Here is a 25,864-nt window from a genome sequence, read left to right as displayed (position 1 = left end):
AAAATTGACAAATCTCAGGTTATGATTTTTAGTATAGTTATCAAACACCTCGGCTTTTTGCCTGAGATTCGTCACATCTTTTATCATCGTAGTTTGTAGCGTTTCCAACTTCATAATCCTCTGATCCATTTTTTTCATTTTATCATTTAACATTTTAATCTCTTCCTCTTTTTTTTGCAAGTCAACTTGCCTAGACTTTACTTTCGGTAAAACGTCAATACTCTGCTTAAGGAAAATTTGCCCCAGATTAGACATTAAATTCCACAAAACATCTAAGGTCACTTCTTTTGGTTTGACCACTAACTCTTTAGGAAGTTCAAACCCTATTGAAGACTGTTCATGGCTCTCACTTGGTCCCTCAGCTCCTCTCCCCACGTTCCGCGGCGACTCTATGGGCAAACTGCCCTCCATTCCTTCCTCAGATGAAAATGACGCTTCTCCCCAACGTTCTTCTGGGCCCTTGCCTTCTTCCGAGGGGGACCCCGTCGGGTCAGAGAGGAAGGAGCTTGCGCCGATTGGCTGGGGAGGTGGAGTTCGTGCAGCGGGGCTCAAAGTTGTTTCAAGACCAGAGGAAGCCGATATCTCCCATTCGCTGGCATTCCCTAGAGGAGGCGTTCCGCCCTCCTGTACAACTCCTCGTGGCCTCATAAAGCGGTCAATGGGACCAGGTAAAGGGGGTGGAAGCGGGGAAGCTGCCCGCTAATTTCCCTCTTCATTTAGGCATTTCTATGTAGAGTGTAGGAGCGAGGCTCAGAGCATCCTAGCAGAGCGCGGCCATCTTGGATCCTTTTTCCTTTCCTTTAAAGGGAAGAGTATGATTCACGTAGGACAGAACCATGCTTTGACAGGGCTTTGTCTTCCATTAACCACTGACCCGTCAGCTCCCTAGTTTAAAGGATCAGTTCTGGCATAAGTCATGCTTCTTCTTTAGACTTGTACTTCCAGGTTCTCAAGTACTGGCAGAACCTCAAGTTCCTAATTATAGAACCAGAATGACTAGGATCCCTTTGGTAGGGAGTTAAACCAGTGTAAAAGGAAAGCCAGTGTAAAAAGAGGACATACAAACAGAATTCTACCAAATTCTATTGATTGCACTAGATACTTAACTGCAGTCATACAGTAAGCATGACCCCTAGCAGTAGTCACATGAGACTACCGCTAGGGCGTCATTTCATGGATAGCGCTGGACTAGGCAGGAGTGACTGGGCATTGCTCCTGCCCAATGACCCCCTGTACCACCAATATTTAAGATGGTAGGCCCTTAAGGGGTCTAGGGCCATATGGGAGGTGGAGAGGAGTGAGGGGCGGCTTGGACCTTTTGGTGGGTACGTGGGGCTAGAGTCTGGAGGTGGTCTGGAGCTACGGCCCAACTAACTGTGGATCAGCAAGAGGCAGGTTACACTGGCACACACCTCTAATCCATTGTTCCCCAAACACTATGCCAGGAATACTGTTTTGCCTTTAGACCTATTTAGGTGTTCTTCAGAAAACTGTCACTACTGGCAGATGCTTAAGCCCAGACCAGCACATGTGCTCTGCTTGCCACACTTCACAGCTGTGGCTCTTAAATGTGTAGGAGCTCCTTTCCGAGCATCTGTAATTTTACAAACCTGTTTCCTTTCTAGAATACTAGTGTAACCCAGCATCAGCATGCATTTGAGTTTTCCATCCATTAAGTATATTCCTTTTAAATAAATTTTGGATGGTTTCTTAATCTTTAAATCGAGCAAAATTTGGGAAGATATCCCTATTCAGATTAGAACCCTATTTATTCACTGTTCTATAAAGTCTTAAGTTTTTCCATTTCATAAGTATCTATGTATCTATATCTATAATTGTGTTACTTTAGGTTAGTGTAGATTTCTAAAATTCTCAACAGTATATGTTGATGCTCTTTTGTAAACCGCTTTGAATCTGATAAGATATAAGTGGAATATAAATGATCAGAATGCAATAGAATAGGCACTAACATTTATAACAGGCCCATCGCACAATAACTATAAGTAGAGTAGGTATGATGTCAGCTCTGCCTATGCCCCACCCATACCCCTCCCCTGTGAACGCCCCTCTAGCAATTATATGCGAAAGCCATTTTAGCACATAATTATAGAACGGTGCTTAGGTGTGCCATTTACATTCTTGCATGTGAGGCAGAATTCAATTAATTTAAGCATTCGAAAGCTCAGGCCCACCCAAATGACGACGACTGGAACGGTGACTTTTACCCGAAGTCGCAGCAACGAACGGGCGGGCAGCGCTGTGGTAGTAAAAACAACAAGGAGGCAGGTTCGACTCCGTCCTTCGCTTCCCTGCCCTCTGCGTCCCGCCTTCCTCTAACATCATTTCCTTTCGGGTAGGTGGGACGTTGAGAGGGCAGGGAAGTGAAGGACGGAGTCGAACCTGCCTCCTTGTTGCTTTTACTACCGTCGCCTGCCCGCCCGTTCGTCACTGCAACTTTGGGAGTGAAGGACAAGGAGTTGGTGCAGCGTCTGGAAACTGCCATGGTGCACTGGACACGTCAGATTAAAGAGGTTCTGAGCGCACAGGAAACTGTGGAGACAGGAGAGAGCTCCGGACCCTTAGAGGCGATTGAGTTCTGGAGGGATCGCTGCAGTGACCTGTCAGGGCTCAGCAGGCAGCTGGACAAGGATGGAGTAAAGCAGATTGAATCCCTACTGCAGCTCTCCAAGTCTTCCTATGTTGCGCCCTTCAAAAAGCTGTCAAATCAAATACAGGATGGGTCCATACAGGCTCTGTCCAACCTCACCTTCTTGTCCATCCTGAAAGGGCCCTTTGAGGAGCTAGCCACACTAAAAGCTAAGGCGATTGCCAGCAAATTGCCCCACATACTGAGCCTGGTTCGTGTCATCTGGGTCAACTCTCCGTATTATAACACTAGGGAGAGGCTTACAGCCCTTTTCCGCAAGGTGAGCCGGCTTCTGTGTCTCTAATCAGAAGGATTTTGCATGATTTTTTTTAAAAATTATATACCCCTTGCTCATACCTCTCCTACTCCCTTCCCTCTTCCCATCTCTACCTACCTATCTCTTCTATTATTCTAATATGATTAACCTATATTTTCTCTTTCAATATTCTGTATTCCATATTATTATGTAAGCCACATTGAGCCTGCCATGAGTGGGAAAATGCGGGGTACAAATGTAACAAAAATAAAATAAATAAAAATACTTAGACAGTGCGTGCCCACTCATATTAGATCTGGGCCCACCCAAAATCTCAGGTCTGGCTACGCCACTGCACCATAGCCTTCTTCTTTGGGTTCTCTCAGCCTCTGGTGGGACTTTCAAATATTTCCGTATTTATTTTTTTTGGTCTACAAGTCCTCTTTCATATCCACATTGTGACTCAAATCACTTAATTCCACTGGACTTGAAAAGATTGTGAAAACTGTGCTAATCTATTATGGGCTGCATATTTCATAGAGATGAAAGTCTGAACTGAAAAGTGATATGTAGGAAATCAGTTTAATACTTACCCATCCCCAAATAGCTATTCTGCTTTCATCAACAAAACCCATTTTTATAAAATGTCTGAGGGAAACAAAAAAAAAAGCTTCAAGTTGAATAGAACCATTAAATTTAACAAACAATACATGATTATGAAGAGCAAGATGTTACAAAGATAAGTAACTGTGAAAGAGGGAATCCAAAGCACACCAAAGAAACACAAAACCAAAAAAAGTACAAGGGGCCTTCAAGGTTAGGGCGTCAACTCAGAATTTTATTAATCAGACCTGACATGGTCCGTGTTTTGGCAAAACCGCCTACGTCAGGGGCCTTACAGTGGTCAACAAGTTCAATTAAGTCAAACTATCAATGGAGAATGCCAATTCTTGAGGCTCAAAAAAAGATGTCAACAAATGGCATAAATGTGTAAGTAGAAATATAATATCACGCAGTACACACTCTGCTCTTGTGCTGCAGTGAAAGATAAGTAAGACTGAGGGCAGGCATCTACATGGCTGAAAGTAATAAATGGCAACTGCTTTCAACCATATTCTTGAGTTAATTTTTTGCTTCCAACAGTGCTTAAGTCCTGCCAGTCCAGAAGTTACTGGTGGGACACTGCATATCTGCTAGTATTCATGATAGCCTAAGCATGAAGTGCAAGAAAAAACAGCATGGACTGATGAGGAAATTATTCTTGTTATTCAGATTTAGTTCATAGTTTTTTAAATAGTTGTTTGAGGCAAGTTTCTTTCAGGTACAGTAGGCATTTCCCTATTTCCAGATGGTTTTCAACCTAAGGGGTCCATTAATTAAGTGGAATTATGGCAATAATACGCATTATTGCTCAATTAAAACACATGGATAATGTAAGTTAACTGGCAGCAATGTGCGTTATTTGACAGTAATGCAATTTGGCAAAGAAACTCCTGGTCCAATGCGCAATAAAAATAATTAATATGTGCATATGTTACAAAATATGTATACATGCATGTCAATTAACTTTGAAAATGTGTTCTTCTCAAAGGACAAGTGTATATATACTTATATAAATTCATTGTAGAAGTTCACCCCTACTTTAGTTTTATGACAATTCACCTGTAGCCACAGAAAGAAAAGTATGCATATACTATGCCCTAATTGCTCCTTATATTGACCAGTTAGATTTAGAAAAATATTCATGCATAAAACCAGCTGACTGGGCTTAGCTGAATATTTTCCTCCGCAAAACCAATCTAACATTAGATGGTTTTCTTACTTAATTGTGGTTCATTCAATACCTGGCTGTACTGAACAATGTTCAAGGTGTTCTACTGTTCCCTCACCTGGCTGCTGAGATCTGATCTTCCACTTCGTATGTCCCGAGCCGCCGGTTCAAGGCATACACAACATCGTCACCTTGATAGCAGCTTCCTCTACCATCAAAGCTGGCCACTATAATCTTTTCTGTGCTTGCCAGATACGTAGCCCAGTTAATTCGATAAACCTGGTCCACTTTCTGGCTGCATGGTCCTGCATACCTGCAGAGAAGTTAAAAGCATTTTTAACTATGAGAAAAATCATTCATTTTCGATCAAGCCAGGGGGTTCCAAGATGGCTGCCAGCACTTAGGAAGTTAGAGGAACTCACAATATACGATACTCAGAATGCCGAAAAGACGAGGAAGGGCGGCAGTTCGAACTTCTCTGCCACCTTCCCCATTACCTTTAGGACCAATGGACCGTTTTGTGAGGAACCCAGGACAGAATTTGGAGATTGGGAGCGGACCCCTAATAGGAGCTGGCATTATGGAGGAAGTTTCGGCGTGCTCGGGGCATGATGTTACACTGAGCCCCAATCAAAGAACTCCGCCCCCGCAGCCGCAGTTGACTAGCTCCCCCTCAGAAGGATCGATGGGGCCTCCGCCACGGAGCGGAAAGGAGATACCCACGAGCAAAGCTCACGTACAATTCGAGAGGGAGACAGGGGGACTGTTGGTGCCTCCCGAGGTGAGCAGCTCTGCTACAATATCTGCGGGGCAACTAGAAATGGATTTTGTGAAGAAACCGGATCATATAGAGAGTACCCCTCTTAAAATGTTGGAGAAGCTGGCAGAGGTAACTCTCGATTCTCTTTGGGATTTAATTTCTCAATTTATACAAACTTTTTCTCAACAATCTAACTCTATATCTGAGAAAGTAGTAGGAATTGAACACAGGATGGTAAAAATTGAATTAGATATAAAATGTTCAACTGAAAAATGAGAATCTATGGAGAAAAATGTCACAGATATGGGAAATTTACAAGCTGTAATGCTAAAGGGCATAGCTAATTTGAGAAGACGGAAATATATGACAACTACATGAGGAATAATAATCTTAGATTTATAAACTTTCCAAAGATTAAAATGGTGAAACCAATAGACATGTTAAAGAGATATCTTCAAGAAACACTAGAAATTCCTGAAGCAAGTTTGCCTCCCTTCACTCAGGTGTACTATATGCCTCAAAAAGAATCAGCTCAAAATGAGCAAAAAGATCTTCTAGATGTGACTGCCCTTCTGGAAACTTCCGAAACTGAACTAGCTAATGTGGCTACTTTGGTAGCTACTGTTGCCTTAGTGCCTGATAAGCAATGGCTTTTTCGATTATTCTTTAGGAACAGGGATAAGTTATTCCTGGGCCTTAAAATAAACTTGTTTCTTGATGTTTCGAAAGAGACACAGAGACGGCGGAAGCAATTTTTATTGTTAAAACCTGCCGTTCTCCAACTTGGAGGAGTATTTTATAAGATTTCCTTATAAATGTATCAAACGATACAACTCACTAAAATATGTCTTTATGGATCCTTCACATTCAACATCATTCATTTCCTTAAAAAGATCTGAAGGAGTTTAATGTAATATTAATTTTCTGTTCTAGGTGCTGATTAAGTTTTGCAACTATTTTTCTTTTTTAATTCCTCCTCAATTTGTCTCTTGGAACCCATTCTAAGTGGACTTGAGTGTTAGCAAATATGTACATTATATTATATTACTTGAGATTTGTGACCTATATAACACTTTCCCGGATCAAGTGTATAACCTTGAATATGATTTAAAATGTAAAAATTAAAAAAAAAAATCATTCATTTTCTTGCTGGATATATCTGTAATTTAAAGTTCATAAAAATAGATTTAGCAGTATAAACATGCAGTTTAAGGATACAAGCAAAATAAATAAATAAATAAAAACATTGTGAAAGTGTATATTTCCCTGAATGTATACTAAACTGTGGTGGTATATAATATGCAAAACTGCTTTGATTGTAATCGCAGAAAGGCAGTATATCAAGTCCCATTCCCTTTCAGGTATTATGGACATTCTTAACAGAGCAGCATATAGGTCTTTAGAGTAGCCTAATGAGTAGTTCAGTAGACCCTCCCTCAGCTTTTTTTTTTTTTTTTAATTGTGAGCCCTCTAGAGACAGAAAAATATCTACTGTACTTTACATAGTTTTAAAATACTTTGCAATTGTTTAAATATTTAGGGGGTTGTTTACTAAAAACTTAACTCGAGTTATTTGCAGCAAGGCCCATAGGAATAAAATGGGCCCTGCTGCTGATAACTTGAGCTAAACTTTAGTAAACAGGTGGGTCAGTAGGATCTTTTATTAGAAAAGTCCCTTAGCAAACATGTTGTGCCATATGCCTTATTTTGTCACAGAAATGTAATCATAACTTTTATCTTCTTCGTTAAATGCCAGTTTTTACAGCATCTTGCAGTAATACATGTCAATAATAGTAATACTTTTTAAATAATAGTACATTTGTTTTTGGGTTATTTGGAAAAAATGTTGGGGTCCCATTTCTTTCCAGACACCGTGTATATTGTCAAACCTCGGCAGGGTGTATATTATTTCCCAGAGTCCTGCTCTCTCCCCCACCCACCATTCTTTGATGAAATCATATATGAGGGACAGGATGGAAAAGGTCACAGTAATCCTGCTGCTGCTAGAAGTGGCCCTACACAGTACAGCTAGTTACCAGGGTGACACACTGGAGGTCCTCATACAACTGGAGTTCTTGGGTCCTCTCAGTGCAGTCCTGCCACTTCTTCTGCCCACACAGTTTACTGCTGGCATTGCAAGTGTGCATTTTCAAACCTCATTGATTGACTTTCAGTCTTATGTATTGCACGATCATCACAGCTTGCTCATAAAGTTTAAAATCAGTGGTGTAGCTATGGGTGGGACTGTGCCCACCCAGGCCCACCCATTCTTGGCTCAGGCCCATCCAGCACTGCTCTCTCCCCTCTGCAGCGTCCCATCTGCCCTCCTATCTCTGAACCCCATCCCTCACCAGTGTACCTTACAGAAATCCCTGGCACCTGCATCAATTCATTTTTGCTACTTGCACTGGCCCTATAGGCCGCGCTGACTTTATTGCCTGTTTCCTATCTGGCAGGATGTGGCAGATGGAAGCCTGTGGGGCCAGCACAAGCAGCAAAAATGAATCGCTGCAGGTATCAGGGATGCCTGTAAGGTTCACCGGGGAGGGACAGGGTTGATAGACAGGAAGGCAAATGTCAGGACACTGCAAAGGAAAGAGGGGAGAGATGTGGGATGTGGGGTAAGTGAAAAAAATGTAAATTTGTTTTATATCTCCGAGAAGATGGGGGGGAGGGGAAGGGCCCATCCAAGTTAACTTTGAGCCTATCCAAAATACTGGCTCTGGCTACAGCAGTGGTTTGAATAAGCTTGCAGTTCTTGCTGCTGGCATGAGATGAAAAAGTGAAGCAAAAGGGTGGTTGATTTGTTACTATATGTATGTTGGATTTTATTCTATGTATGATTGGATGTATGATGTAAGACTTTTTCTAATCAGCTTTATGGTTTTATAATGTAAAGGGTAATATTAGATACAATAAACAAATAAACATAAAAATATTTATCAGACAGCTCCAGCTGAATTTAAACCCTGAAGACTGAGGAAATAACTGAGATTTTTATGGTACAGGCACAAAAAAGAGAAAAATCATTTTTACATTAGACTCTTACTATATGATGTTTTTCTCTTTTCTTATTTACATTTTTTGAGTATCAAAAGTCTTGCAAGAGCTGTACGTCAAATTCATGCCTTTTAAACAACCAACTGAATAAAATCTACTTACACATCAATAAGTAGTGGGTATTTCTTTGATTTATCAAAATGGGGAGGCAGGGTCATCTGATACCACAAATCTAAATGTAAATAAACATATGTATATCAGTGCTTCAAACAGAAAATAAAGGCCTTGGATTATTCAATGAATTTGATTATTGCTTAATTGTACACAGTTTAAAGCATCACCAAGTTTCACACATTAGTGAATCTGATCACTAACTGGTCAACATTCAGCCAGCAGTAGTCAGTGTTATTTTATATCTGACTGTTACAGGCAGATCTAGGCCCCAATATTCAATGATGGGTCATGTTATACAGGTCCCTGCCGATATTCAGCTGGGGCCTGCATAAGGGAAGCAGGTCCTTCCAATGACACCCCCCCATTTGCTCCTGATCCCCCTCCAAGGATCAAACCCCCCCCCTTTGACCCCTTCTGAAGATCAATAGGCCCACTCTTTCCTAACCCCCTCCGGATTCATAGCTCCCTCCTTCCCAACCCCCCCCCCCTCCCCACCAAGGATCCATAGCCCTCTCTTTCCCTACTCCTCAATTCTGATTCATCACTTTTCCCTCTGAAAGAAACTAGATGGCCGAAAAAGAACCCTCCCCCCCCCCCCCCACCACCACCACCTTCACCACCTATAGGCTCCCATGGCCTACTTTTAAGATACTTGGTGAATGAGGGGGCCAACAGGCAGGAATGATAGCTTATTCATTCCTGTGGCCACCACAATCTCTAGCAGCAGTTTCACGGTACTAGCTCTAGTACTGTGAAACTGCCACTAGAGATTATAGTGGTTCTTTTGAGGCCGCAGCTGCAAGGGGCAGGAGTGAATGGGCATTGCTACTGCCTTTTGAACCCTTAGACCATCAAAGATCTTAAAGGTAAGCCTGAGAGTGCCTGCCTGCTCCTCCCTCACTCCATCCCTGCAATGCCCCTGTCTGGTCCTGGTTCCAAAATGGCTGGTAAGTACCAGTATTCAGCAGTACTGCCTGATAAATGCCACTGAATATCAGCAGATAGCCAGCTCTGATTGATTTAGCAGGAATCTCTCCTACCTGCTTCAATTGTTTTGAATATCGATCCCTAAGCATCATATATTCAGAAGTATTTGGAGGGTGGGGGCAATTCTATATAAGGTGCCACAATTCTGGTGCCCAAAAAGTGAGCACTAAGCCAGTTTTCTATAATGTCTAAATTGTGTACCATTATTGAATAGTAGCTTGTTGACAAAGATGTATCCAAATGTAGACATGACCACTTATGCCTGCTCTTTTGCAGGCATAACTGCTCACACCTAAATGCAGGAGTGTAAAAAGAATGTGAGTACCTCAAGACTGCCACTAGGTGTCACGGCGGCCATTTTGTGGCCGGACCCACAACAGGCAGTTATGAGTAGGCATTGCTTCTACCCATATGATTCCCCACTAGATCACCATGGACTTTCAATGGGGGTCTATGGGGGAGGAGTGGAGGTTGCTCATGCCAGGGCTTTATTTTTCTTTGGAGGGAGAGGGAGGGAGGGGTATCAAGACTGGGCAGGGTGATCAGAGGAGAAGCAGTACCTAAAATGATTTATGAAGTTTCCAGCTAAGACCCACATAAGATCTGGTGGCCAGTGCAGTTTAAATTAGCCCTAGATATTTCATGCAAGTGCCCAGACATGGCCAGGTACTAAATATCCAGGGCTAATTCAGCATTTAAACAAGTGGTGTAAGCTTAGCCCATACCAGGAGACTAATTTATAAACAGGTCACTAGGAGACTAATTTATAAACAGGTCACCTATGCCTGGAAGGCATACAGACTCTTATTCTTCTTATTATTATCATTTGTATAGCACAAGAAGGTGTACTTAGTACTTTGCAGAAATACACAGGAGATTATAAGCCCAGTAAGCAGGCACTCTCTAGTCAAAACAGACAAACAAGGCACAAACAAAAAACAAATTACAGGCTCAGAGTTAAGGTGGAAAGGTCATGATAGGGAAGCTCCAAAGGAGTTATAGCTGTGATTCACTGAGGGAGGGACAATGTTTGAAGTACTGTGTTCAGTTTTCACACTAAAGACATAAAAAGACTTGAAGCAGTTTAGAGGAAGGTGACAAAAATGGTATGAGGTTTGTGCCAAAGAGATTCACTGCCTGAGTTGCTCTCTGCATCTTCATGTTGCAGCAGTAAAGAAAAAGCCGGCAGTGTGCCTCCAGGCAAATTAAGGCGTACTTTATAGAATGAGCTTAAGCGAATTTCATTTTTAGCACTGAATTTTTAGATGTGATATATAGAATCTAGTCCTATGTGCTGACCACGAATATTCAGCAGGAGATAGCCAGCTATCCCCCACTGAATATTCGCAGATACCCGATTAAGTGCTATTTAACCGGCCAGGAGCCATTCCTGGCTGGTTAAATAGCGCTGAATATCGGTCGGTCGGTGTCTAAATGCTACATTCTGAGTGCTAGTTTTAGAACAGAATCCAGGCACCAAGATTCCATTAGAGAATTCTAGAATACTTACAGTATTCTGCAAGTTACAGGTGTAAATGTTGGTCTCACCCACACCCCATCCATGCTCTTCCCCTGTGAACTACCCTTTATTTATTGAATAGCACTGAGAACCCAGCTAGCACTTATATGCATAAGTGTACACTTAACAACATTAAGGATCAATATTCAGCCAGCTATAATGAGTGCTTTGTAACCACTACTGTCATTATTCCCGGATAGTTAATGCCAGGCTACGTCCGGTCTTTGGCATTGAATATCCGGTTAATGCTGAGCTGGCTAACGCATAGCCAGATAAGTTGATATTCAGAACTTAAGCGGCTATGAATTAGCGCATAAAGACAGGACTGTGCTTTATGTAGTCCTATTTATGCAGTTACCCTGGCTGGTTAACTGCTGAATATTGGCACTTAACCAGGTCAAGTGCCAACTCCGCCCATGGAACACCCCCATAACAGCCGGTTTTCACTTAGGCTGGTTAAATTGTTTTGAATATTGACTAGATAAATTCTAGTATTCTATACATGACATGCTCAGTTGGCACATACATTTACTGTAGGCACCATGGGCTTTATAAACCATTAACTTTATCATATCTATTTTGTATTTTGTTCTCGGTTCTGTCTCCCTCCAGATGTTCTTTCTTCTTCTGACAGCCTTTCCCCATCCTTTTCTTTGTCCTCCTGTACCCTAACTTCTCCTGCTTCTACCTGTGTCCTTTTCTTACGCCCGTCCCTGTGTTTTGGGGGCGTCCATTGTTTTCTTTCTGTTTTGTTTTGTCCATGTCTATCTGTTTGTAACTCTTGTTTTCTGTAAGGTCCCGAATTTTCTCCCCGGTGTCTCATGTCCCCTATTACATCCTTCCGTTTTCTCTCTCTACGTCTTTACTCTTTTCTGTGGTTAATCCACTGCCATTTTATACTTTTCTTTCGCTGTCACTGAACTCTGTCCGTCCTCTTGTATATTCTGTGCCCAACTCTAGGGTATTTGTACCCTCCGCCCTGGTTGCCCGTTTCTTTCTTTATCCCTGTTCTCTATTCCATCTCTATCTGTTACTCTTGTAATAGGGTGTACTTTCTTCGTGTTCTTATATGTTTTACCATCTGTCCTCTGTCTGTCTGCTCCTGAACGGTTTCTTTCATTTCCATCTTACCTTCTGTCTCCCTATCAAGTGTTTCTGCCTCTGTTTGAGCTCTTATTCACCGCAGTTCGCTGTATGTGTTTTCAGAACTATACATACTTTACCCTGACAGCCTGCCTTTACACTCCTGTTTTTACACCTCATACGGAGGGACTGTCCCGTCCCTGCCCTTCAAGCAATCTGGGTTCATTTCCCCTGTGCTGTATTTTATCCGCCTAGAGAGGTACTTAACCTCTACCCCTTATGAAAGCTGTCCGACTGTGTCTTTGTGAACAATTTATAGTTTAAATCTTACAATCTTGCTTGTTTTTTGCTGTAAAGCACATTTCCTGTTTCTTATTAATAAGTCCGTAGTTACTCTTACTTCTCTTTTTCACTACTGTTCAGCTCTGTGGTCCCCCTCATGGAAAGATGTTTAGGGCATATTCCTTCTTCCTTGAATGTGTCCTTACTCTGTTTGGTTTCTTTTATATATATATATATATTAAGGGAATATATAATTTGTTTCCACCATCAGCTCTCTACCTATAATTAATGTGGTTTTACCTCTAGTTTCTTTCTTTCTCAGTACGCTTTAGATGAGGGAAGTGCCTGTTTCCTCAGCCGTTTATGACTGAGATTTCTCGCTCTATCTTTGTTCAACGCCTGTACTAAAACCACCTGTCATTATTTATAGTCCCATTATTCTGTATCTTTGCCTTCTCCATTTACAACTGAGTAGTTACTCTCTGGGCGTTGTCCTTGTTCCCCTTTTCTGCCATAGTCGGACTTCAACAAATCTTTTTGTTTATCTTACAATATGTCTTTTAGATACTCTTTTTGGCCATCTTCTCTATTAACCTTTACTAATATCCTTTTGACACGGTATCCTGTACCCCCCCCCCCCCCCCCCCCCCCCCCCCCCCCCCCCATTGCACGTCCGATAAGGTTCCTCTACTCTGTCCGTGGTTAAAATTCATTGGTTCTGGTTCATTGTTTCTGCCAGCAAACGTTTTTTTTTTTCCTATTAGCCCTTTTACTCCCTAGTTAAAATTACTCCCTACAGGCACATCTTAATATTTTTTTTCTCACTACCAGTTTCCTGCTGCTTCTCTGGTCTTCCAGCACTTTCAGAGTTACCTTGGGATTTTTCTCCTGTTTCATACCCCTTCCTAACTCATTTAGCCCAAAAACTGCTGCTACATTCCTCCTTACAAACTGTGCATTCATGAGCCCTAAAGTAGGCTACTGGGTGTTGCCATTAAGTGACGACTGGGCCTGCCTTCTCCCCAAAGGTTATGAATGTTGCCTCTGAAGCATCTGCAACCCAGCTGACCCTGGGGGAAGACAATTTGGCCTAGGAATTAGATCTAGGTCCTCAGCAAGGCAGTGAACACCCCTGATAGCCCTTACATATCTTAATTTTTAGGTAAAATGTGTTACGTTCTTTAGGAGCTCTGAACTTGTATCATATGATCAATAATCAACAATACCTTGATCATATGGGTAACTTCAACATTTAGAAATTAACCAGCTTATAAACTTACCAAAGCCATGCAGCTGAATTGTATTATTTTCTGTGGAAGGCATCTGAATATCCTTTAACAAGGTTTCCAGCCTGGTGTTATCTTCCAAGATGCTTAATTCTAAACAGATAATTAGCAGCATCAAACGCAAGCAGTGGTAAAAGCACATTCACCGATCAATCCAAAATAAGATGGCATTTTAGTCATGCAATTTTCTTTTTCTTTTTTTTTTTAACCCCATTTCCTTTTTTAGGTGGGTTAGTTGGAGGTTAATCCAATACAATGAAGCCTTAAAGAAGATGCTGCACAAAATGGTGCCATAAGCAAGAGTTTCTTTTGGTGCAACCCTTCCCTTTCAGGCTCATATACTAACAGACTTGTAGACTGATCCAAAAGCGTGATGCGATACCCCCCACCCCACTTTGTTCCCAGTGTGGTCCCCCATTTCTTGCCCATCCTTGGAAAAGGCCCTGCCTACAGGATTAGGCAGGGAGCACTGATAAAATCACATTGAATACAATGCAGCTCTCTTTATTATTGGGTTTGTGTATGTCCATTGCAATTAATTCTTATTTTCCAGCTAATGGAGGTATTTATCAAGGTGCATTGTAGCCAGAATGTGCATTATTTGCCCCTTTAACCTGGATTAAAGGGCAATAACATGTGTTATATTTCTGTAAAGCATGCTAATCTACGATACTGCAAGTTACACAGCAAAACCCTCATTACTATAGGGTCCTTCTACCACGCTGTGGTAAAAGGGGTCCTGCAGTGGTGTTAGCATGTGGATTTGCCACACACCGAGTCCCACTTTTACCGCAGCTGGTACAAAGAGTTCTTTTTTTAAAAAAGGAAATTGCCATGCGGTAAGTTAAGTACTTATCGTGCGGGCATTTCCTGGGGGAGCCATTACCGCCTCCTATTTAGGAGGCAGTAAGGGCTCCTGGGCTAACCTGGCACTAACCAGGCAGCACGCAGAGCTGCCCAATTACCACTGGGTAAGCCCCTGGTGAAAAAAACCAAAATTTCCAAGCACCAGAAATGACGGCACGGTACACCGGAGCTATTGCCAGGCTTCTGCAGTAGGGCAGATTTGCCACAAGCCATTGCTGTGGTAGCCCTACTGTGGTTTTGTGTAAGGGTTCCTCTGTAAATTGAACAGCACAGCTTGCAGTGATCAGTGCAAGTTGCGTTATTTCTGGAAAAATAACACCAGCAAAAAGGTGACATTTTTCCTGGCTAGGAGCAACAGGCCGCAAAGCTACAGCCTGATGCTCCCAGCTACTTCTTAAAGGGATTGGCCAAAATATGTTGCTCACTCCTAATCACATCCCCTATTCCTAATGTCCCCCCCACCCAATTGACCTCTCAATCAATTCTACCTTATGAAAGCCCCCTGCGCTGAAGACCAGCTGTTTCTCTAGCCCACCTACTACTACTACTTATCATTTCTATAGCGCTACTAGACGTACGCAGCATTGTACACTTGAACATGAAGAGACAGTCCCTGCTTGACAGAGCTTACAATCACCTACCTTCATGGTAGGAACCTTTGGGGCAAAATCCCTGATGACTAGCATCAGCACCAAATCCGTGGGTGCTGTGGGTGCTCGAGCACTCCCAATATTTTGGGAACCAAGCAGTAGTGTGCTGGAGACGGCTCGCACCAGCTCATGAGAGACGTTTGTTAATTTTTTTAAAGAATTTTGGGAGCCGGTTGTTAAAGTAGCTACATCAACAATCGGCTCCCAAAATTTGGGCTCGGGTCCCCTCTTGGCATCGTTCTCCTCCGCCTCCCCCTCCTCCCCCTGTGGATTGTTTGTGCATCTTCTCTCCCCACTGCTTGCCCCCCCCCTCCCCATACAACATCTCTCTGGCTCGCCTCTGCCCTTGCTCTTTTTCCTCCCCCTGCACCAGTACTTGCCTCTTCTTTTTGCGGCAATTAATTTTTTTTTTTAAAGCAGTGCTGGCACACATCAGCAGGAACAGGCTTCTTCAGCCAGCTCCAGGGGCCTTCCTTCATCTCTCAGGGGCAGGACATGCTGAAGGAAGGCCTTTGTGATTGGCTGAAGCAGTCTGCTCTTGCTGAAGTGTGCCACTAAATGAGGGAGAACAAGAAGAGGCAAGGAGCGGAGGTGCGAGTGAGTTGCTCTATGCACGTTTTCATTCTTTATTGTTGGTAGCATTTTTATTTGATCTCACATGTTAAACATGCCATCTTGGGCTTGTGCAGCATAGGGATGTACACAGAGGAAGTACTGGTTTCATCGGTTACGGTACTAATTTGTCCTAAATTTTTAAATCAGTGTGTCATTGGGAGAAGCTGGTTATAGAGACTCCCTGTATTCGTGCAGAGATGTTAACAGACATAACGTTATGAGAACCAGGCACTTAACAATCCAACTTATTTATTTATTTGTTTGTTACATTTGTATCCCACATTTTCCCACCTATTTGCAGGCTCAATGCGGCTTACAGAGTACCAGAGAGGCGTTTGCAGACTCCGGTGTGAACAAATACAAAGTGATGCTGTGGTTAAGATAATGTTCATTTATAAGTACAATTTTAAAAACCCATTAGGTTGAAACCGGGGAGTCTTAACATCTTTTTTTCCTATGCCTACATCAAAAGAAAAAGACAGCATTTGAGAACTTGCTCCTTTTGTTTTGTGGATTGCAGTGGTATATTATAAAAATTCACGTGCCATTTTTATTAATACTATTTCAAAAACAGATATTGAATAATGAGTGAAGGGCTTCTTCTCATGCAGATGTTCTGTCAGGTCAGTCTATATTTGCCACCATTGTCCAGTTTAGCACACTATTATCTGCCAAGTTCATACAAAGTTAATTATTTTACTTTCATTTTAAATTGTACGGGAAATGTGGGGTAGACGTGTCATAAATAAATAAATAAAATGTTCAATGGAAAATAAATCTGTTGATTCAGGCTGCTGCTATGTGAATATTCTATCACTGTTTCATTATAGCTACCAAAAATTACATATTAAGGGTATTTGTTTTAATTCGTTTATCCAGTCCTTGCATGCACATGGTTTTGCTTTTTAATCTCAAATGTGAACCCTGAGGGAATAATTAGGTGTAAACTGTGTTTCTGTCTTTACTTGTTTTGGACTGCTTTGGGTCCTGCTGATCTGTACAGCTGCTGTCTGAAATTTTGGAAGATGGAAATGAGAAGATAATAAGTTTTGGATGTATTATGTATATGTCAGTTTTTGAATGTACATCTGCCAGAACTAGTTTTAGACATGGCTGGAGCCCACAAGAAAAACCTCACTCATTGGCCTTCAATCTCCAGAATAGCGGTGGTAAATCTCCAGCTTTGAGATGGGCCACACTTGGCATCTCTGAACTCCTTTATCTTTGCTAGCAGGAATACCGTGCCCCACCAGCGAAATAAATGGACTGCTGCTGCTCCCCGCTACTTGTTTCTGGCTCTGAGCAGCATGCCAAGACTTCTTGAGCAAGTATGCATTCATTCAACACCCTCAATCATTTTGAAAAGTTGGTTCCTATGATGACTAGTTGGGTCAAGGTTGGAGTGATCCCCAGTTACCCTGTCCTTTGCTGGTGCTGATTCAAAATTGCGACCACAATCCCTTGGCAGTAGTCTCATGGGATTACTGCTAAGGGTCAAGCCACTACATAAGTATCTTTTACTTGACCTCTAGCAGTGATACCTCAAGCTACTGATGCTCCTAGTTGATTGCAAGCAGATTTATTTCTATACTGCAGGAGTGACTAATCTGTGATACTGAGCTACTTCAATTTAGTCACTCCCATGGTAAATTAAGGTACAATAAAAGCCCTACTTCTAGCAGACCTTAATATATTCCCCCTTAGTATCATAAAAATTATATCATTGTACAATAAGTACATAAGTAATGCCATACTGGGAAAAGACTAAAGGCCCATCAAGCCCAGCATCCTGTCCCCGACAGCAGCCAATCCAGGTCAAGGGCACCTGGCAGCTTCCCAAACGTACAAACATTCTATACATGCTACTCCCGAAATTGTGGATTTTTCCCAAGTCCATTTAGTAGCGGTCTATGGACTTGTCCTTTAGGAAACCGTCCAAACCCTTTTTAAACTCTGCCAAGCTAACCGCCTTCACCACGTTCTTCGGCAACAAATTCTTTTTAATATCTCAAATAAGGACATTAAATACTTCCCCTACTATTAAAAAAAATGTTTTAAGGAACATATTAACAGAGTTTAAATGTTTCCAGATTCACTTAGGGGCCCTTTTACAAAGACACAGTAGTAGGCTGTACACGTATGCAGCCCATGCCAAAATGAGACTACCACCTGGCTAGCATGTCCCCTGGAAGTAATTTCGGATTTGGCACACAACCATACTGTTGGGACAAATTATTTTTTTATTTCCTACTGCATATGGTGTTTCTGGCATTAATCGGCAGTTGGTGCGCGCACCGACCAGTCACTGCACATGTAGCGCGTGAGCCCTTACTGCTAGATCAATGGGTGGCGTTAAGGGCTCAGACCGTAAATAGGTGCATACTGATTTCAATTTTACTGCAGGCCCTTTTCCTGGCCCATTGAAGAAAAGCCTCTTTTCCCAGACACGGCATAAACTGGCCCGGTGCACGCCAAAAACACATACCCACACTACCGCAGGACACTTTTTGCTGCGGCTTAGTAAAAGGACCCCTTAAGGCAATGCCATAACATACCTTTATCATCGGTGCTTCTATGTAGGGTATAAATAGGTATGCCTGGACCTGTGACAATAGTACAAGAAGAGGTTTACAGCTTTCATAAATGTATTTCTAAATACAGCCATATTTTGAATTTTATATTGAGGTTCATACTCACCATGACAAGTCAACCTATAGTAACTGGAAGTTTTGCTAAAATATACAGAATAATACTGGCATCTTTCTGGTCGCATGCTGCAACTAATACAAATTGGGTCACCCGCCATTTTTTGTCTGCAAAGTGTAAGAAAGGGTTGATTTTTACTACATTAAAATCAACACAAATTATATTTGTTTATAGAGATATTAGATGCCTAACACTTTTGCAGATATTGTCAAAATATCATATAAATATATCAAGGGTAATAAGGCATTTCCACAGGTAAATAGTGTGTTATCTGATAATTATTGTGATTTTATTTTATTTTTTTTTTATTCTATTGCTGTATCCCAGGCCATTGGAGCCGACTCTGTGGGTGCTGTGGGTGCTTGAGCACCCCCAATACTGAGAAAATTCCTTGTATGTGTCCAGGGAGGAGTTATTTTCATTGGGCTTAGCACCCCCAATAATTTTGAAAAGTTGGCTCCTATGTCCCAGGCCTTATTGTCATGCTTTACGATATCCACCACTTCCTGAATTCTTTATTGTAAACTGCTTAGATCTTTTACTGGCTTAGCGATACATCCAATAAAGTTGAAATTTGAAATGTTACATGCAGAAGTAGGCTTGTATAAAGTGGCTGTGACGTGCATAAATTTATGCACATATTGGAATAGATTCAGTAAATGGTGTCCAAATTTGGGCACCGAAAAAGATGCTTGCTGAGCGTTATTCTATGAATGGCACTACAAGTTTGGCACCATTTATAAAATAGCACGTACCACCAGGATCTCAGCATTTACCGTGAGTTAAAAACGCTACTGCGGCTTAGTAAAAGACCCTCTATATAAATACGCACATATGTGTACAAAATAAGCCAGGAAAGTTGTGCATTCTAAAGAGTAGGTGTAAATGTGAATAATTTTCTAGTTCAATTTGAAAGTATGCAAAAAGTTTTCCTTTAAAAAGTGGTGTTACTTATGCACCCTGTTATATAATTACCCTCAAAATAGATGGGGTTTTTTCTGCTAATTTTCCTTTGACTGTACTTTTCTAGAACTACAACTGAAATATTAGGCTTAGGACAGTGCTCTTCAATCCATGGCCTGGGGACCAGTAGTGGCCCCTGGAGACCTCTATGGTGGTCCCCATAATTATTCAGTTTTTTCTTGACTTCTCTCTCTCTTTACAACTCCTGACAGAGTGCAAGAAATGGAAGGGGGGAAGGGCCGTACGTTTGAAGGACAAGGCATTTCTCAATGGAAGAAGAGAATGCATTTGGAACCATACCTCCAATGAAAAGTTTAAAGGGGGCCTGGTAGGGATGGATGTCATTAACACACACTGTGGTCAGCAGTGTCACAGCCCTTCATGGGGATACATATGTCAGCTTTCCTTTAACACATTCTGGCTTATTTTCAAAAGAGAAAGACGCCCATATTTCGACCCAAATCGGGAGATGGGCGCCCTTCTCTCATGGGCGCCCAAATTGGTATAATCGAAAGCCGATTTTGGGTGCCTCCAACTGCAGTCTGTTACAGGAACGAACAAAGTTGACGGGGGGTGTTGGAGGCGTGGTGAAGGTGGGACTGGGGCGTGTTTATCGGCCGAGGAGAGATGGGTGTCCTCGGCCGATAATGGAAAAAAATAAGGGCGGCAGTAGTGAGAATTTGGGCCGCTTTTTTTCACGAACAAGTCCCCAAAAAGTGCCCCAACTGCCCAGATGACCACTGGAGGGAATCGGGGATGACCTCCCCTGACTCCCCCAGTGGTCACTCCTCCCACACAAAAAAAATAACTTAAAAAACTTTTTTTTACCAGCCTGTATGCCAGCCTCAAATGTCATACACAGCTCCATCACAGCAGTATGCAGGTCCCTGGAGCAGTTGTTAGTGGGTGCAGTGGACTTCAGGCAGGTGGACCCAGCCCCCCCCCCCCACCTGTTACACTTGTGCTAGTAAATGGGAGCCCTCCAAACCGCCCCCCAAAACCCACTGTACCCACATCTAGGTGCCCCCCTTCACCCATAAGTGCTATGGTAATGGTGTAGAGTTGTGGGGAGTGGGTTTTGGGGGGATTTGGGGGGCTCAGCACCAAAGGTAAGGCAGCTATGGACTTGGGAGGTATTTTAATTTTTTTTTTACTTTTTACAAGTGCCCCCTAGGAAGCCCGGTTGGTGTCCTGGCATGTGAGGGGGACCAGTGCACTACGAATCCTGACCCCTCCCACGACCAAATGCCTTGGAGTTGTTCGTTTTTGAGCTGGGTGGCTTCAGTTTCCATTATTGCTGAAAACCGATACTGCCCATCTCAAATCCGCCCCAATCCGATGCATTTGCCCGGCACCAACCGTATTATCGAAGCAAAAGATGGACGCCCATCTTTTTCAAAAATACGGTCTGTCCCGCCCCTTCATGGACCCGTCCTCAGAGATAGTCGCCCATGGAGATGGGTGTCCGTGTTTGATTATGCCCCTTATTGGATCCTAAGTGGCCCCAACTTAAAAAATAGTGAAACCACTGGCTTAGGAAATGATGAGAGGTTTAAAAAAATAAAAAAAGAAAGAAAGAAAGAAAAAGATCTAAGTCCAAAAAAACCCCTCCTGCTCAAAATGTCCAAGAAAACCCCCGGTCCATCTCACAGCTGTAATCAAACAGGAAAAACGTCTAGATTTCCTGTTTGATTATGATTGTGAGATGAATGTTTTTGCACTGAAAATGTCCAAACTGAATAACCATTTTCCAAAGTGAAACTTCCAACTTTTGAATGGCAAAAAAAAACCCAAACCCAGGGACATAAACATCTGTCTGGCTTCATGTTCAAAAAAATGGTTCTTACAGAATAGAGGAGTAGTCTAGTGGTTAATACAGTGGACTGTAAACCAAGCGTCACAGGTTCAAACCCCACTATTAATTCCTTTTTTTTGTAAATGTGATCCCTCCAGAACCTGAATAATACTTTTTTAAAATGTTGAAGTGGGACTTGGACTTGAGTCCCTTAGTTTACAGTCTACTGCACTAACTACTAGGCTGCTTTGCTGACCTACTTACTGCTTTGTTCAGAATGGCCATAATACCTATGGCTGACAGAGACTGGCTTTCCTTTCCATTTTCACTTTCAGGGGATAGGGAGAAGGACAGCAACCATTTGTATTTCCCATTTTACAAGGGGAAAAACATGTTTATGGGGAATTTTTACAGTAGCTCAAAGATATGCATAGATTTTTTTAAAATGTTTGTTTCAGCCAGGGCTTTACGAGAGTAACTTTTCTTTATATCCTGTTGCAGCTTCATGGCTTAATCAGTGGCTACAAGAGGAAGTTGTGCCACTTACACATTGTTAATCACAGCATCCATGTAGAAGCTGCTGGGTTCTTGCTGCTTCTTTTTTCCTTGTGTATATTTGTAAAATGGCTGCTTCCATTGTGTGTTCCAGCAAGTATGTAAATGTGTTTTCTAACCCAGAAAACTGCATGTATTAAAAAGCTGATGTTAATTTGGACATATAGTTTTTCTGAGATAATCTTGAAAGTGAAAGCAAAGGGCCTACTTACTAAAGTGTAACTTTGTTGTACCTGACTGCATAGTGGATGCACAAATTACGGTGACATGCAGTAAGTGCAAAGGTTATGCACTGTTGTGGGCATTCCCAGTGTGTTCTCATATAGTTACTGCACAGGTTATAAATAGAAATCAAACAAAATAAAACATGGAAAAGAAAATAAGATGATACCTCCCCGCTCCCCCCGTTTTCTATTTCTGTTGATGGCTCTCTCATTCTCCCTGTCTCCTCAGCTCGAAACCTTGGGGTCATCTTTGACTCTTCTCTCTCCTTCTCTGCTCATATCCAGCAGACTGCCAAGACCTGTCGTTTCTTTCTTTACAACATCCGTAAAATCCGCCCCTTTCTTTCCGAGCACTCTACCAAAACCCTCGTCCACACCCTTGTCACCTCTCGTTTAGACTACTGCAATCTGCTTCTTGCTGGCCTCCCACTTAGTCACCTCTCCCCTCTCCAGTCGGTTCAAAACTCTGCTGCCCGTCTCATCTTCCGCCAGGGTCGCTTTACTCATACTACCCCTCTCCTCAAGACCCTTCACTGGCTCCCTATCCATTTTCGCATCCTGTTCAAACTTCTTCTACTAACCTATAAATGTATTCACTCTGCTGCTCCCCAGTATCTCTCCACACTTGTCCTTCCCTACACCCCTTCCCGTGCACTCCGCTCCATGGATAAATCCTTCTTATCTGTTCCCTTCTCCACTACTGCCAACTCCAGACTTTGCGCCTTCTGTCTCGCTGCACCCTACGCCTGGAATAAACTTCCTGAGCACCTACGTCTTGCCCCATCCTTGGCCACCTTTAAATCTAGACTGAAAGCCCACCTCTTTAACATTGCTTTTGACTCGTAACCACTTGTAACCACTCGCCTCCACCTACCCTCCTCTCTTCCTTCCCGTTCACATTAATTGATTTGATTTGCTTACTTTATTTATTTTTTGTCTATTAGATTGTAAGCTCTTTGAGCAGGGACTGTCTTTCTTCTATGTTTGTGCAGCGCTGCGTATGCCTTGTAGCGCTATAGAAATGCTAAATAGTAGTAGTAGTAGTAACTTAATACATTTCTTGATTAAGTTATGTCCAATAAAAAAGGTATCATCTTATTTTGTTTTCCATGTTTTATTTTGTTTGATTTCTATTTATAACCTTTAAGAGTGGACTAACACGGCTACCACACCTCTCTACAGTTACTGCACAAAAAGTTCTTAAAAGCATTCTGTGTGTTGGCAATTAGCTCTGAAGAACTCTCATGCCTTCTGCTGAGTAAGTGGTAAGTTCACCCACACTGACTGCAAAAGGGATAAGGTGCATTTAAGTACCATATATAACTGAATATAAACCCAACTGAGTATAAACTGAGAAAACAGCCCCCCACCCCATTAATTAGGAGAAAACTGTTAACTCTGATATAAAATCTCCCTCTCAAATAGTGGGACCCCTTTAGCAGCTCTACACCAGCTCCCCTGAGCCAGTAGAATAATCACTGACTCCCTCCCTCCCCCAAGCAGCTTAGCTCGCACTTAGTTCCTCTCTCCCCCTGGATGAATCCCCTTTCTGAACCCACCAGTAGCCCCCCCCCCCCAGTCTACTTTACCTCTCTGGTAGTCTATTGGCGTGTTGGGGCAGGAGCGATTCCCACTTGCTCCTGTCCATGCTGTCTCAGTGATAAAAATGGCTGCTGTGACTTACAGTGGCAGTCTCGGCAGCGATTTTTACCACGGAGACGGCATGGGTGGGAGCAAGTGCCCCAATGTACCGCTAGACCACCAGAGAGGTAAAGTAGGCATGAGGGGGGGGGGGCCTACCGGTGGGTCTGGGGGGGGGGGTCATCTGGGGGAGGGAGCGAGGAACAAAGTTTGAGCTGTGCCTGTTTGAGGGGGGAGGGGGAATCAGTGAGAAGTCTGCCAGTTCAGGAAGGCTGGTGGCAGTAGCAGCAGTGTCAGAGGAGGAGGGGCACTACTGGGAGGGATATTATGGGGCAGGAGGGAGGTAGGTCTTGAATATAAACCAGTGTTACATTTTAGATGCATTTATTTTGGTCAAAATATATAATTTTATATTTGATTATATATGGTACTAACGCAGTCAGGTTTTTCAGGATTTCATCAATGAATATGCATGAATCTATTTGCATACAATGAAGCAGTGCATGCAAATTGATCTTATGGGTATACATTGGGGAAATCATAAAAACCTGACTGGGATGCGGCACTCGAGGACCAAGGTTTCCCATCCCTGCTCTAACTGAATTGTGCAGTAATGCCCATTCTCTGCCTACTTCCTGACTTTAACACAGCATACATTTACTGTGTGAATCAGAGTGTGCTGTCATGCCAGTATGGTAACAGTTACTATGTGCTCATCCATATATTACATGCTTAGCACACTTTAGTAAACAGGTCTATTTTCACTCTGCAAATCCAGCAGAATTTATATAATGAGAAATATATGTTTACTTTTTATTAATGAAAGCAGTTTTACAATTTCCATTTTACAATGGGCCTATGCATTTTTGTTAATCTAATATAATAAAACGCACCGTGAACGTTCTGAAGACAACGTTCTGTGAAGCCGGAAGTTTGAAGCCGGAAGCTTCAAGCTGAAGCCTTGAAGCCTTGAAGCCATCTGACGTCACTCCCAGTGAAGCCTTCAAGCCAGCCAGCCGTCTCTGCCCCGCCCTCGCCTCAAACCAAACAAATCGGGAAGCGAAGCGTCAGGGAAGGAGGCGGCGCTCCCGACGTAAAGCTAGACGTCGGGAGCGCCGCCTCCTTCCCTGACGCTTCGCTGCACGAACCGCCACGGAGGTAAAGTTAAAACGAAGAAGAAAAAAAAAAAAAGGAAGCATGGATGCGAACGGGGGGGGGGGGTGCATGGATGCGAAGGGGGGGCATGGATGCGAGGCATGGATGCGAAGTGGGGGGGGGGGAGAAGAGGGCGGGCCAGGCTGGGACATGGGAGAGAGAGTAGCATGGATGCGAGGGGGGGGTCATGGAAGGGCAAGAGGGGTCTTGCTGGAAAAGGATGAATGGAGGCGGCAGGGGACAGAGGAGCATGGATGGGTATGGATTAGGAGGGCAGGGCACAGGGAGAGAGGGGAATTACTAGAAATGGATGAATGGAGGGGGCAGGGGAAAGAGGGGCATGGATTGGGAGGGCAGGACTCAGGGAGAGAGGGAAATTGCTGGATAGGGAAAAATGGAGGGGCCAGGTGACAGATGAGCATGGATGGGCATGGATTGGAAGGGGCAGGACACAGGGAGAGGGGAATTGCTGGATAGGGATGAATGGATGGGACAGATGGGCATGGATGGATATGGATTGCACAGCAGGCCTCAGGCATAGAGGGGAAATGCAGGATAGGGAAAAATGGAGGGGCCAGGTGACAGAGGAGCATGGATGGGCATGGATTGGAAGGGCAGGACTCAGGGAGAGGGGAATTGCTGGATAGGGATGAATGGAGGGGACAGATGGGCATGGATGGATATGGATTGCACAGCAGGCCTCAGGCAGAGAGGGGAAATGCTGGATAGGAAAAAATGGAGGGGCCAGGTGACAGATGAGCATGGATGGGCATGGATTGGAAGGGCAGGACTCAGGGAGAGGGGAATTGCTGGATAGGGATGAATGGAGGGGACAGATGGGCATGGATGGATATGGATTGCAGAGCAGGCCTCAGGCAGAGAGGGGAAATGCTGGATAGGGAAAAATGGAGGGGCCAAGTGACAGAGG

General features: G+C 43.1%; 1 protein-coding gene across 1 annotated transcript in view; it reads right to left on the bottom strand.

Moving 5' to 3' along the window:
* The window catches only part of DPP4 (dipeptidyl peptidase 4), a 187,345-nt gene that overhangs the window by 26,815 nt on the left and 134,666 nt on the right, over positions 1-25,864 (bottom strand). Inside the window, 6 exon segments of the mRNA XM_030209009.1 lie at positions 3,497-3,551; positions 4,793-4,987; positions 8,597-8,666; positions 13,760-13,858; positions 18,453-18,500; positions 18,595-18,710. Of these exon segments, the coding sequence (XP_030064869.1) occupies positions 3,497-3,551; positions 4,793-4,987; positions 8,597-8,666; positions 13,760-13,858; positions 18,453-18,500; positions 18,595-18,710 (583 nt within the window).

Source organism: Microcaecilia unicolor, chromosome 7 (assembly GCF_901765095.1).
Source record: "Microcaecilia unicolor chromosome 7, aMicUni1.1, whole genome shotgun sequence".
Taxonomy (NCBI): Eukaryota; Metazoa; Chordata; class Amphibia; order Gymnophiona; family Siphonopidae; genus Microcaecilia; species Microcaecilia unicolor.
The sequence above is the reverse complement of the archived record's forward strand: the minus strand, read 5'-3'. Positions and strand labels throughout refer to the sequence as shown.